We start from the raw sequence: 13,937 nt of genomic DNA, 5'->3' as shown, positions 1-13,937 counted from the left end.
CTCACGGGGGTGGGGACGGCCCGGCACATCACTGGGTGGGGGAGCCAGCGTGCTACAGTTGGCTTGGCGGCCCCACACCTGAGAACGCTTGCGTCACTCCCACCTGCCACTGGCTCCCTTAGTCCGGTCGGGTTGGGCCATGCACTGACGCGGTCCGACGTGAAACCCATGGCACCTGCCACACCAATTTATTATTTTTTAAAAAACACTCGACACTGGATACTCCCCAAGCACCGTGTGCTCTTTCCAGTATCATACCCCTGCTGGCTTTCTGAGGCTTATATTGTATTTAAGTAGTCACTTTTAAACAAGATTTTATTTGCAAGGAGTTAGAGGCAGAAACAGAGGTCTTCCATCTGCTGGTTCGCTCCCCAGATGTATGGAACGGCCAGAGCCATGCTGATCTGGAGCCAGGAGCCAGGAGCCTCCTCCAGGTCTCCCACAAGGGTGCAGGGGCCCAAGCACTTGGACCATCTTCTACTACTCTCCCAGGCCACAGCAGAGAGCTGGATGGGAAGTGGAGCAGCCGGGACTCAAACCAGCACCCATATGGGATACCAGTGCTGCCCCCCCCCATTGTTTTCTACAGCATTGGAGGGGCCAGCGTTGTGGTGTAGTGGGTAAAGCTGCCACCCAACACCAGCATCCCATCTGGGTGCTGGTTTTGAGTTCCAGCCGCTCCATTTCCGATCCAGCTCCCTGCTCGTGTGCTGGGAAAGCAGCAGAGAATGGGCAAAGTGCTTGAGCCCCTGCACCCAGTGACAGATCCATGAGAAACTCCTGGCTTTGGCCTGGCCCAGTCCTGGCTGTTGTGGCCACTTGGAGAGTGAACCAGCAGATGGAAGATTGCTCCCAACCCCTTTCAAATAAACAAACTTAAACAAACAAAAAAAAACAACAACATAAACCAGGAACTCGCCCAGGCACTCTGGTGGCCCCAGGCACTCCGGTAGCTCCGGGCACTGGTAGCAGCAGCCTAACCATCAGGCCGAGCGCCCGCGGATGGCGACCGCACTGCAGCTTCAGGCGTGCCGCTCCGAGCTCCCTCCCCTGCACAGTGGCGCTGCTCCCCGCCCAGGGATCTGTCGTGGGCGTGCTGCGATACCCGGCAAGGTCATCACTTCATCGAGTGTTGGAAACAACTTGCAACCCACCCCCAAAGGCTCTGTCCTAAACCTCCCACTGCTCCCGACACTGCTTTCAGGGCTGGCTGGAGGCTGTCGCCACACGTCAAGCCTGAAGACAACGTACAGCCCGCCCTGGGGACAGCCCTCAAATCTTCCGAGGCACCTGCGCGGCGCCTGCCCCGCTGTTCCGACGGCAGGAGTCAGGCAGCAGACCGCGGGCCCCGCGACCACGACTGGAGGCGGACAAGGAGGCACGGGCGTGAAGACACTCATCCTTTATTAGGCCCTTTCCAGCCGTGCACCACCAGAGCAGGAGTCCCAGCTAAGCACCAAAGGCCGGTCAGGCTTGGGGGATCACTCAAGGCCAGCGTCACTGTCTGCTTAAGTTTCTTCCTCTGAAAGACAAGGATGGTGACAGCTGTGAGCCACGCTGGGTGTGCCTTGGCAGCCGCCGGCCTCTGCACCCCAGGTGAACCCCATCCCCAGGTCCTCACAGGGCTGACTGGAGCCTTCGGTCACCAGCAGGGGGAGCAGCTGCGGCGGCCCTCACTGGTAACTCACCTGGAGGCCTCTCTGGCTCAGGGATGGCCAGTGCCCTGCTTGGGACCCTCCCCTCGCTCAGGAGGCGTCCCCGAAGACCACGCCCCCGCCCAGCACCAAGTGACCTAAGGCTCTGCAGGAGCTCCTGGAGCCAGAGCGCACGCTACTCAAGTCTCGGGCGGTCTCCCCTCTACCAGGGTTGCTACACACCCTCCTCCTCCTCCTCCTCCTCCTCCTCGTCCTCGTCGTCCTCGTCGGAGCTGAAGGTGCCGTCGGGCAGGCTGTAGACGCGGATGACCTGCTTGTTGGGGTCCTTGAGGATCAGGTACTTGCCCTCCTCCAGCTTCATGCAGATGTCAATGACGCAGCGCAGGATGCCCCAGGCGTTCTCCACGCTCAGGTTGATCTGGCTGGCGAACTCGTTGGGCTTGAACTGCTGCGTGCCCAGGATCACGTGGCGGGAGGAGTCCTTCACGTGGTAGCGGGACACGTACCTGGGGCGGGGAGGGGTGTCGGTGGGAGGGCGGGGCCCAGCCTCCTGCCCGCCCTGAGCCCCGCCCACGGCTGCCCACAGAGCTCACCCTAGCTTGAGGTACTCGGACCCGGCCAGCAGAGCGCAGCAAGTCCACCGCGCCAACTTGTAGCTGTTGTTCTTCAGCTCTGTGGCGATGACGGCCCCACGCTGAGAGTCCAGCTTCTGCCGCCAGTCCACGCCGTTGCAGTGCTGCGGGAGGAAGGCCCTGGTTACCGCGGGTAGGGTGGGGGCGTGGGGACGCTGACCCGGAGGGGAGGACTGCTCGGGCTGCACGCAGGTCCCCAGCCAGAGGAAATACCCAAGAGCCCCTCTGCTGAAGCCATCGGTCCAAACCCGAGAGCAGGTGGACCCCGCCACGCCTGTTCCCCTCAGCACCGTGCCAACGCCATGGCATTTTAAGAGCCTTTCCGCCCAGCAGGGCTGCGAGATGGAAGCAGCTGGGAGTTAGCTGAGAAACTAGATCTGGGCGTGGGCAGGAGGCCGCTCCAGCAGTCTGAGGCTGGGGTCTGGCGCCAACTCCAGGACCCAGGGGCAGGCTGCAGCTGAGCGCAGGGAAGCCGCGGCGAGCAGCCCCGCCAGAGGCGACGGCAGGAGGCCGCGGGAAGGGAGGGGCTTTAGCACAAAATCAACGGCAGCGAGTCAGAGGCAGCCCAGCGTCCTTGTAGTTCAGAGCTGAGGCTTGGGGCAGACAGGATCAGGCTGGTCCTCAGGGACCCCTGCCCTCACTGTGGCCACAGCGTGCGGCCGGATAACTGTCACCGCCGTGACTCTGGGACCTGCGTGCCCAGAGCGCTCACACACGATTCTGACGCTGCCAGCACCCGAGAGTCAGGAGGTGGGTTTTCTCCAGACCCTCGGGTGAGAACCTAGTTCTGCTGACAGCCCCGAGAACCCGGCCACTGTGTGTATGCGTGCAGACTCGTGACCGACAGAGCCGTGAGGCAGCAGTTCTGGGCATCACTCGGAGCTGCTCTTCCTAGAGGCGCATCTGTTATGAAGCAGAGCAGCACTAACACAAGGCCGCATAAAGGAGTACCTACGAAATAAAAAAGGAAACGCCACTAAACTGTGCCACCGAACCCCCAGAAAACAAAAAACAAAATGAGAGAAAAAATACAGGGGCCGGCGCTGTGGCCTAGCAGGCTGAGTCTCGGCCTGCAGTGCCGGCATCCCACGAGCACCAGTTCTCTCTGACCCAGCTCTCTGCTCTGGCCTGGGAAGGCAGCAGAAGGGGGCCCAAGTGCCTGGAACCCTGCACCCGTGTAGGAGACCCGGAAGAAGCTCCTGGCTTCAGATTGGTCTAGCCATTGCAGCCATTTGGGGAGTGAACCAGTGGATGGAAGACCTTTCTCTCTGTCTCTCCCTCTCTTTGTAATTCTGTCTCTCAAATAAATAAGTAAAAACCTAAAAAAAAAAAAAGCGCACCACCTCACGGCAGGGAGAGCGGGCAGGGTCTGATCCAGCAGTGAGGACGGGGCAGGGGAGTGAGGTGCCCCACGCGCCGCTTTCTCCGGGAACTCAGCAGAGCTGGGCCTCTGGGCTTCCTGCTGGCGGCCTCTGTCCCGCACAGCAGGCCCGCAGTCCACCCATGACCCGACAGCACCGCGCCAGCACAAGGGAGGATGTGAGGGAAGCAGCTTCCTGTGATGCTGAGCGAGCGTCCCTGAGTCCGGCGAGGGCGGCTGGGCCTGTAGGGAGACCACCAGCCTGGACGACAGGTGGGGCGGGAGCCGGACACGCACACGGTGGACGCCATGGCGTCAGGATGGAGCAGGATGAAGACAGACCAGGGGGAAGGGGGCCGCTGCTTGGCACCGCACGATAAACACGGAGGCTGTGGAAGCAGTGCGTTCCACATGCCCACGCTCCAGGCGCTTAACGGAGGGAAAGCTCCAAGCCCGAAAACCAGACAGCACGTCAGGGGACGCAGGGAGGCCGGCTCCTCCAGCTGGGGCTCACCCTGGAGTCCCACTCGTTGAGGGTCTTGATGTTGATGAAGGACACTTCCCCGTTGGCTCCGGTCATGACCCCGTCGTGCTCACAGCGCACGATGAGATCAATGTCGTCCCCCAGCTTCCACCTGCGGTAGCTGCAAGGGAGGAGCAGCGCTGGGTCCCGGGCCCGGCCCTCGCCCCGTCTCCCGTCTGGAGCTCGTGCCCCCGAGGCGCCTACCGGTACGCAACAGAGGCGATCTCGTTCTTGTCCATGTCGTCCTCCACGAAAGGGTTTGGGTTGGGGAAGTTGTACCTCTCCTTCCCCTGCAGGAGTGAGAGGGCGTCAGGCCTGCCGTCCCCTCGGCCCTCCCGACGCCGGCACTGAGTTCTGACGCGCCAGTCCCGTGCTACCCCACAGCACGGCTCCTAGCCAGCGTCCGTGCCCCTCCGCTCTGCTGCCACGTGGGTCCTAAGGGAGGGCTTGGCTGGGTCCCCAACGCCCAGAGCAGTGTCACATCTGTCAGACAAGTGCTACTACGAGGGGACTTCAACAGCCTGGAAAATGGAATTAAAAGCTAAGTTTATTCTGGTGCAAAAAACTGAAATCCACGCATAAGGGGGCTTCAGAACATCCGTGGAAAATCTGCTGAAGATGCATCATCTTCAAATTTTTGTTGGCACCAAGATAAACATCTTTTCAATTAATTTTCCACAAACTTTTTAAAGTACTCGCGTATTATAGTTTTACAGGGAGGAAACGTGCTGAGGTCACAAAGCTATTAAGTAGTGGAATCCAGGGTTCAAAGCCAGAAAGTCTGACTTCAAAGCCCAAGTTCAAAACTCCTCAGCTACAGGCACGGACCACATTTGTCCCGTGCAATCCCATAACCCCAGAGCCCAGTCCAAAGCGAAGCTGCCATCAGCCCACGCCTGTCGGCTCACCATTCTCAGGCACTGCTGGGAGAAGTTGTGGTTGATGTATGTCGCTTCCATGGCCAGGTTGCGGGGCGAGTTGAAGGAGTTGCCTTCATCCTGCGGGGGCTCATTGGCTGTCTCGCTCACGGTCAGCAGATCTGTGGAAATGGTGGCACGGTCACCCACCCTGGCAAGAGCCCCCAGCAATGTGGACAGCCCCAGGACACAGGCCCTCCCTTCAAGGAACAGCCAGCCACTGTGTGACACACTTGGTTAACTTCAGAATACTTGATTCTGTCAGCCTTCCAACAAAGAAACGGCCTCTGGCTGCAAGCTTAGAACACCATTATTCTGGCCGGCGCCGTGGGCGCCGTGGTTCGCTTGGCTAATCCTCCACCTGTGGTGCCGGCACCCCGGGTTCCAGTCCAGCTCTCTGCTGTGGCCCGGGAAGGCAGTGGAGGATGGCCCAAGTGTTTGGGCCCTGCACCCCATGGGAGACCAGGAGGAGCACCTGGCTCCTGGCTTCGGATCCGCGCAGCGCCAATTTGCGGCCATTTGGGGGGGTGAACCAACGGAAAAGGACGACCTTTCTCTAGCTCTGCCCATTAAAAACAAACAAACAAACAAACAACACCATTATTCTGTTTTCTCTTGAGTGGCCTGGTTTTCATTGTGTGTATCCACATGTACATATCAAATAGATATATTGTATTGTTTCCTGCAGCAAAAAACAAAAAAACCGAGGGCGCCTACCATTTAATCAGAACTATGAAATGCACATTACAGATGGTATGTGTGAGGGCTCCAGCGGCAAAGGGCTATGCAAACGAATGACCTCTGAAGCAGAGTGTGGGTGCCATCCACACCCCGGGGGAAGGCAGACCCTTTCCTAAGGCTCTCCAACATGGGGCTTATTCTCCGTCAACAAAATCACCCAAGGCTGGGGGAGCGACTCATGGCCAGACAGAAGGAGCGAGTCCCCAGCGCCACACAGCAGAGGGAGCCTGTAGAAGGGGACGTGCCGGCTGGCCTGCCATGACCAGCACACGCCGTGCGCGCCGAGACGCCCGCTGCAACCACACACCCAGGCCTTCGGGCTGTGCCCCCCCCAAAAAGCCACTCACCGAAGTCAGAGTTGTCCCGCTTGTCGAAGAAGAGCTTGGACCCGACTCTCTGGACCACGATGTCCCAGGAGTACACGGAGCGCGTGCAGCTCATCAGTGTGGCCAGGATGGCGTCAGTGGCGAACACGTTCCCCTGGGTCTTAGCCAGCTGCAAGGACGAGACACCCCCGGTCCAGCTGCCCATTCCCGCCTCCGCTCACAGCACAGACCCTTGCCTTTTTCGTCCCTACGCCTCCCCTGGTGCCCAAGAAGGCTGCAGCCTATCAGCCAGAGCGTCCGTTAGCAGCGTCACCAGGACCGTGGCTGAGCCCCCCACAGACTGTGGCGAGTGGTTCCCGGTGCGCTCGCCCTGCTCCCCACGGCACAGCCGCGTACACTAAACCCCTTTCACAGACGAGCAAACTAAGGCTGCAGACGTGAATCCAGGCGGCCCGGCAGGGCTGGGATCCGGGTCAGGCACTGCTTCACACTCATCTACACCCGGCCACCCTTGGCCTTGTTCCCATCTAACCGTCAGTCTGACCCTAAGACTTATGTAACGGTTCCAATCACACACACAAACATGCCGCACTCAGTCCGGCCCCGGAGCTCGGCCGTGATCCCAGTGGGGAGGGGCAGGGGGCAGACCTTCCGGATGACGGGGTCGTCCGTGGTGGTGACTGTGTGGAAGATGCGCTTGATGCTGCGCAGTGGCTTCTCGCTCCGCGTGGTGATGCGGTCGAAGGCCTTGTCGTAATATTCCAGGGCCCCGCAGCACTCGCTGTGGGAGAGGCGGACAGACAGGGTAAGGCCGGCGCCAAGCCCGCCTGAGGCCTGATCCAGAAGCTAAGGCATGCAGAGGGAGAACAGTGAGTGTTATGCGGGGGATGCGCTCTCTGTGGTCTCCGCCCCTGCCCCCACAGAACAGGGCAAACGCAACCCCCGTGCCCAACCTCCCCGTGCTACCTATTCCCTATCAAAGGTTTATTTGAAGGGCAGGGTGACAGGCCTTCCATTCACCGGTTCATCCTCCCAATGCCCTCAACCACAGGGCTGGGCCAGGCAGAAGGCAGGAGCCTGGACCTCCACCTGGGTTTCCCACATGGGTGCAGGACCTCAGCACCTGGGCTATCCTTGGCTGCCTCTCCAGTGTGTCAGCAGGAGCTGCACCGGAAGTGAGGAGTATGGGTACGGGATGGGGGCACACAAAGCTGTGCCTCCACCTGCTTGGCCACGGTGCCCGCCCAGCCTCGTCTTAAAGCCTGAAGACTGGGGCCAGGGCTGGGCTGTCCCAGAGGCCCCTGTGGGCTGACTCTCGGGGCGCAGGGCCCCCACCCAGTTAGCTCCGGCTCCTTGCCTCTGAGGAACGCTGTGTTTGTCTGCCAGACCAGCGGCCTCGCTGTGGGTGCCAGGGAGCTGGCAGAGACTGGAGCCTAGCACCAGCAGACTCGTTCTGCGTTCCCCCTTCCCCCCTTCTGTCGAGAGCAACGGAACTTATTTTACTTCTCTGCTCGGGGTCCCAGGGAGGGGAAGGAAGCCTCCGGTGTAACGCCCTCCCCCTCGCTCTTCGTTTCTCAAAGCCGGCGCCTCTGAGCAGCAGCTTCAGGCCCTCTCTGGAGACGCCGCCCGGCGCCACTCACATGTCCTGAGGCTCAGACACCTCCAGGTAGCGCATCTTCATCAGCTGAGGGAAGTCCATCTCCTCCTTCACCTCCCAGTCGCTGCGCACCTCCACCGAGGAGTCCCGCGGTTTCTGTGGCGGGAAAGCAGCGAGACCGCGGAGAACTGAAGGGCTCCTGCTAGTGAGCACCGCGCCGGCTGCACATAGCAGACAGAGCCGGATTCTGGCTCTCCAGCTCTACGGGGACCTGGGTCAGGAGCTCGCGAAGAATGGGATCCACGCGCAGGGACCGCTGTCACCCAGGGAACACGTAACGGCTCCTTTACAGTTCTTTTTAAAGAAAATTTTATTTATTTGAAGGCAGAGAAAGAGAGACATCTTCTATCCACTGGTTCACTCCCTACGTGGCTGCAACAGCCAGGTCTTGGTCAGGCTGAAGCCAGGAACCAGAGCTCCATTCTGGTCTCCCACATGGGTGGCAGGGCCCCAGGTACTTGGGTTATCAGCTGCTTTCCCAGGTGCCACCAGCTGGGCACACAATAGCTGGAATGCTAAGTGGCCTCCGACAGGGATGTCACAGCCTCAGGTGTCCACACACTGGCCCTGGCTTTTACTGTTTGTCTCATGAGACTCATGGAAATGTTCCAACTGTAGGCTCACTTCTGATTACACGTGTCCACACGAACACCTGCACACCGATGTTCGTAGCAGTGTGATGCATAAAAGCCTCAGAGTGGGAAAACCCAAATGTCCACCAACTGGTGCACGGCTAAAAAGGAATAAAGTGCAGAGGCCACAGGGTGGACGAACCTCAGCAACATTATGCTAAAGAGACGGCGCTGGGGCCGGCGCCATGACGCAGCAGGTTAAAGCCCTGGGCTGCAGTGCTGGCATCCCATATGGACGCCGGTTCAAGTCCCAGCTGCTCCACTTCCCATCCAGCTCCCTGCTCATGTGCCTGGGAAGCAGCGGAGGATGGCCCACGTACTTGGGCCCCTCCACCTGCATGGCAGACTCAGAAGAAGCTCCTGGCTCCGGACTGGCTCAGCTCCGGCCATCATGGCCATTTGGGGAGTGAGTCAGTGGTTGGAAGACCTCTCTCTGTAACTCTGTCATTCAAATAAATAAAATAAATCTAAAAAAAGAGAGAAGCTGCTGGTCACAAAAAGACCACATATTGCATGATTCCAGTGAAATGTTCAGAAGAGGAAACCCAGAGACAGGAAATACAGTAGGGGCTGCCCACGACGAGGGGGAGTAGCGGTGACTACACAGGGCACAGGCTCATCAGGGCATGACAAAGGCCGAGATGGTGGCCTAACCGTGACTAGGGAAAACCACGAAACGCACGGGACGTGACGGGCATCTCAATGAGGCTACGAAGAAGGCAGGCAGGACTGCGTCCTCGCACACAGGTTACCTGTGACTTTTGGTCCCATTTCTGCCTCACTCCAAATTGCTTCTGGAATTTTTTCTGCAGCCGTATACGTTCCCTGGAAGACAGAATGTGTGGCCTCAGTGCAGACCTGCAGGTTGGCGGCTCTGCCAAAGACAGAGAAAGCTGCCCTTCTCTTCCGAGGAATGGCAACCTTGTCGCTGACTTCCCTGAATGTGGGCGATGTGGGCTTAGAGAAGGGACAGGCCAGCAGGTGCACACCGGCCAGGTCTACTCGCTCCACCCACAGCAGGGACCAGGGGCAGCGGCTGCTGTGCCACACAATTCCAAGGGGAACTTGGGGGCTGGGCCCCTGCAGGGCGGAGCCTAGGCCCAGAGCTGCCTCTCCCCTGCCTGTCTCCCTTTAGCGCGCATGCCTGTAAGCAGTCCGTTTCCTGCCCTGGGGAATGGCAGGCTGGGAAGGTGGCGTCACCGGGGTTAGGAAGTCCTGTTTTGGCGTCGGTGGGGAGGACGGCCGTCTCTCGCTCTGGCCCCGTGGTTTCCGAGTGCCGAGCGCCGGCAGGAAGGGCTCACCTCTCTTTCTGCTTGGCACTCTTGGGCAGGGTCTGCAGGTTGAACTGCAGCATGTTCCGTCGGTCCTTGTCTCGGCGGAGGTTCCGCTGGGCGGCAAGGACAAACAACCTCGTTAAAATCGTGGCTGTGCGCTCACCAGAGTATGCGACACTCCACATGTGACACGGCGCTCTGTGCATGCAGCCAGGGGGTCTCAGGGCGGGCGCACTTGGGGTTAGCTTAGATGCATGTTCCCACAACAAGCTCCCCTCTGAAGCAGGTTCCCCGCGTTTCGTTAGGGCGGCCCAGTTGGCCTCTACGTGGTGACGCAACCCGACTGGAAGAGCTCCTCAATAAAGCCCGCATGCAGCAATTAGTGGGGCCGCGGGCAGGCCACAGCTCTCCTTCCAGCAAACAGGAAGGTCGTCCTAATGACCACCGGCAACGATCAACTCTGAAACGCGCGCCTGGACCCAGCACAGGCGCCTCCCCCAGCCTGTCACTGGGCAGCGATGGGATTCACCAGGAGAGCCCTTGGTGACAGTGCGTCTCCCCCCAGAACTCCCACACAGCAGCCCTGGCGGCAGGAGACAGCCCCGCTCGGGCCGGCCCACCTGTGCGAAGCGCATCCGGTTCCGCTGGTAGGCAGTCTTCTGCGTGCGCGCCGTGTCCACCAGCTGGAAGCTGGTCTCGTCCTCCTCGTGGAAGTAGGCGTACTGACTTCCGCCTCCAAACTGGGAGGAGTACTTATCTGGGGGCAAAGGGGCAACGTGTTGGGCAGCCCCGACAGACTCAAATCCGCTCGCCCAAGCGCGCCTCGGGCCTCAGGCACGGCAGGCAGCCGGTGAGGTGTGCAGCCCCGCAGCCTTGCCCAGGCCCAGCGGCCGCAACCAGCAGATCACACACACACTCGCGTCTGAACGCTCTGGTCTGAAGACCTGAGCCAGACAGAGCCTGGGGAATGCAATGGCGCCCGCCCCCTTACAGGGAGAATCCGAGGGACCACACACCAATCCCGGGCACAGGCACCACCGTCTCCATCCTGCGGCACCCAGCAGCCCCGACCCTAGCTTGGTGCTCTGGGCAGCCCCTTCCAACCACCTCGGCTGCACAGGGAAGGAGACTTTTCATGCTGCCGGGGTCTGAAAACCAGACTGAACCTGTAGTCCACTGACTGGCTTCAGCGGCTCAGTACCCAAGCTGGACTGCAGCACGGCGACGTGTCCCACAGACGTCCCCAAGGGTCTGTGCCTTCCCCAGACGTCTGCGTGTGGCTGCACCACAACCAAGCAGACCTCTGGCACCTCCTTCCCGTCTAGACAGCTTCTGGAAGGCTAGCGAGGAGGCACCGGCGCCCGCAGGCCCTGGCGCGGCAGCCGGGCCGAGCACTTACTTGTGTACCGCTTGTCTTGGTACGTGGCCCCTGTCCAGTCCGCAACCTAGGAGGAGCACAGGGGGGCGCTCAGGTCAGCCAGAAGGCCCAGGACGAGGGACACGGCCGGGAGAGCACCAGGAGATACGGCCCCCGGGTCTCCCGGGACAGCTCCCAGGGCTCAGCGCCCTCCTCAGCCGCTTTCCCGACGCGAGGGGACCCAAGGGCGCACGCACCTTCCCGAGCCGGTCGCCCTTGCTGAAGGGCTGGTAGGGCATGTCCCGAAACTGCTCGGGGACGGCGCAGGGGCCCCAGCCGGACGGGTTGTCCTGGATCACGGGCGTCAGGAACTTCGCCATCTTCTCGGACCTTACAGAGAACGTGGACGACGCTGAGTGTGAAATCCCTCCGTCACAGGAAGGAACACACAAACCAGAGAACCCAAGGCGCAACCCACAGCACGGGGCGCTCCATGGCCGTGTGCTCCTTGGACATCCCGCGGTGAAGGCCCGAGCCCCGGAGACCACCGGCTTACCCTCTGCCGTGAACCATGAACTCGCGGACCCTGCTTGCCCGAGCACCTTTGGCTCGGCAGGGCATCCGTCTCAGCCGGCGGTTTAGCGACACATAGTCAAGGTGCTTCCCGGCTTCAGCCTGCCCCACAGACCCGACACGGGTGTAACCACCTCTGGGCCCCCGAGGCACCTCGAGCCAGGCAGGCAGCGGTACCTAATGTCCCCAACTACACGCGGAGGGAGACTGTCACAGGACCACCGCCCAGTCTCGCCATGCGTGAACACGCACAATTAGGACGCAGACTTGCACAGACACCCTTAGGTGCCAGTGCTACATGGAGGATCCCTGGTCCTCAAGCAGGCACTGACATTCAACTTCTTCCGCCTTGTCCCAAGTCTTTGCCACCAGTGCAAAGCCCATGTGCAGAGCGAGTGGTCAGCGCCAGGCGGAAGGCCCAGGGGTCAGCACCAACCAAGGCCCCAAGGAGCCCTGCGCTGGATGCTCACCCACGGCACCGGGTCTCAGTCTCACCGTGAATTCACACGTCAGAGCCAGCGAGGCAGGTGCCGGCACCGTCCCCACTTCCCAGATAGGAAAACCGAGGTACAGAGGTCAGAAACGGCCGGAAGTCAATGCAGGCTGAGACGGCGCCCGGCCCCTGCTCCTGTGCCCATACCCCTGCAGTGCCACGGCTCCTCCCAGGACCCAAAGCCAAGGCTCTGTACACGCGTGCCTGACACGTCCGATCCAAAACCCACGCACTTATCCCAGTCCACTACAGCCCTCTGAAAACGCGCAGGTGAGGTTCCGGGGGGAAAGCTGCGTGTGGAACTTGGGGTACACTCCCGGCTGCCCGAGGTGACATCTGGGCCACGGCGCGGGGGGGGGGGAGGAGCGTGGGAGCTTCAGCCCCCAAATCTGAACCCCAACTACGCTACAGGAGCAGGGCGGTGGTCTCAGGACCGCCCAGGTGCAACGCTGAGCCCCGGGCCGTCACAGGCTCAGCCAGGTCAAGCGGTCGACCCACTCCGGCTTCAGAACGGACTGTTGGCAAGGCTGGTGCCAGAAACCCAGCTGGGCAGCAGCACGCCTGCAAAACACCCGGGGTTCTCCACCACACGCCCCCAAACACAGCCTCTCAACGAGATCTGGTTCTGCCCGGAGCCTCCGGGGCTGAGAGCCGGGGCCCGCGGGCGAGGCCCCGCGGCTGGCGGGCTATGGTCCCCAGGTTCTGCCGCCACCACGGGTGGCACGCCGCCGACTCCTGGGCAAGCGGGCTCGGACCAGAGGCCCACCCTCTCCTCGCCGTCCATTTCCAAGAGCCGAAGTGCTCGGGGCGGGGCCGACCTCCGCCCTTCGGCCACTTTAGGAAGACGGCCTTATGACCCATCTGGGTCAGGTGACATAACCCAATCCACCCAACTTGCGCCTGCCGAGCGGACTCCCGGGCCACAGGACCCACGCCCCACAGCGCGCGCCCCGCATCCCCCAACAGTGCCGGGCCCGAGGGCCCCGCAGGCAGATTCACGCCCCGCCCAGCGGAGGGACAGCGGCGGCACGAGAGGACGTAAAAGTCTCTCTTCCGGGAGGACCCCAAAGGCCGAGACGAGCCCGAGCGGGCTCCAAAGGTCCGCAGGACCGAGAGAAACGCGCCGCTCACCTGCAAAGGCCTCGGCCCGCCCGGATGGCGAGAGATGGTCCGGGCCGGAGACGGCGACTCCAGCTGCACTCGGAGAAACCGGGAAAGGAGGGAACATGCGCACGCAGCTGCCGGCGCCGTAAACACGACCGTCGCTGTCGTAAACTGCTCTCCTGCCTTCCCCGGATTGGGGCGGAGGAACGCCAGAGCCGTAAAGCGAGGCTACACCCGGAAGTCCGTCACTGCTCTTCAGAAGGCATCTTCAGCTTCCGAGGCTCCAAGTCGCCTGAGGGGGTGATTACGATTACGTCAGGCGGCATCCGGGGACGCTCACAGAGAGCGTTCACAGTGGCAAACGTGGAGGCCGGGCTCTGGCAAGCGAAGCTGGAGGCTGGAGAGCGGCTGACAGCTCGCTGTGTCCCACAATGCCTCGCGGGATGCGTCGGCCCCTCTGTATCCCACAATGCCCCGCGGCCCCGGCCGCTCTGCCCGCGGGACTGCGGCGTCGGATGGCGGAGGGGCCTGGGTGGAGCGCGTTAGGCGGCGTTTATTCCTCCGGCGTGTTCCACAGCTGGACGTCCGCCCGCACAGTTCAGTTCGGGCTGCTAGTTTACGGGGTGGCCGCCAGGGCGCACCCCTCGCTCCACAGTTACCGAGCTTAGAGGTAACGTCACAGATTGTCCGGAG

The 13,937-nt window shown here is 61.4% G+C and overlaps 1 protein-coding gene across 1 annotated transcript; it reads right to left on the bottom strand.

Annotated features, from left to right (window-relative positions):
• Positions 1 to 1,387: 1,387 nt before the first annotated feature.
• EIF3D (eukaryotic translation initiation factor 3 subunit D) lies at positions 1,388 to 13,381 on the bottom strand. The gene is made up of 15 exons (XM_062202897.1): positions 13,272 to 13,381; positions 11,332 to 11,464; positions 11,117 to 11,162; positions 10,338 to 10,474; positions 9,745 to 9,830; positions 9,196 to 9,268; positions 7,795 to 7,907; positions 6,803 to 6,935; positions 6,176 to 6,323; positions 5,079 to 5,209; positions 4,375 to 4,460; positions 4,162 to 4,291; positions 2,249 to 2,391; positions 1,878 to 2,161; positions 1,388 to 1,522 (listed from the first exon to the last, which is right to left on the bottom strand). Exons 2-15 carry the CDS (start codon positions 11,452 to 11,454, stop codon positions 1,509 to 1,511), a joined length of 1,647 nt encoding a protein of 548 aa, XP_062058881.1. The 5' UTR covers positions 11,455 to 11,464; positions 13,272 to 13,381; the 3' UTR covers positions 1,388 to 1,508.
• Positions 13,382 to 13,937: the final 556 nt, after the last annotated feature.

Source organism: Lepus europaeus, chromosome 10 (assembly GCF_033115175.1).
Source record: "Lepus europaeus isolate LE1 chromosome 10, mLepTim1.pri, whole genome shotgun sequence".
Classification (NCBI taxonomy): domain Eukaryota; kingdom Metazoa; phylum Chordata; class Mammalia; order Lagomorpha; family Leporidae; genus Lepus; species Lepus europaeus.
The sequence above is the reverse complement of the archived record's forward strand: the minus strand, read 5'-3'. Positions and strand labels throughout refer to the sequence as shown.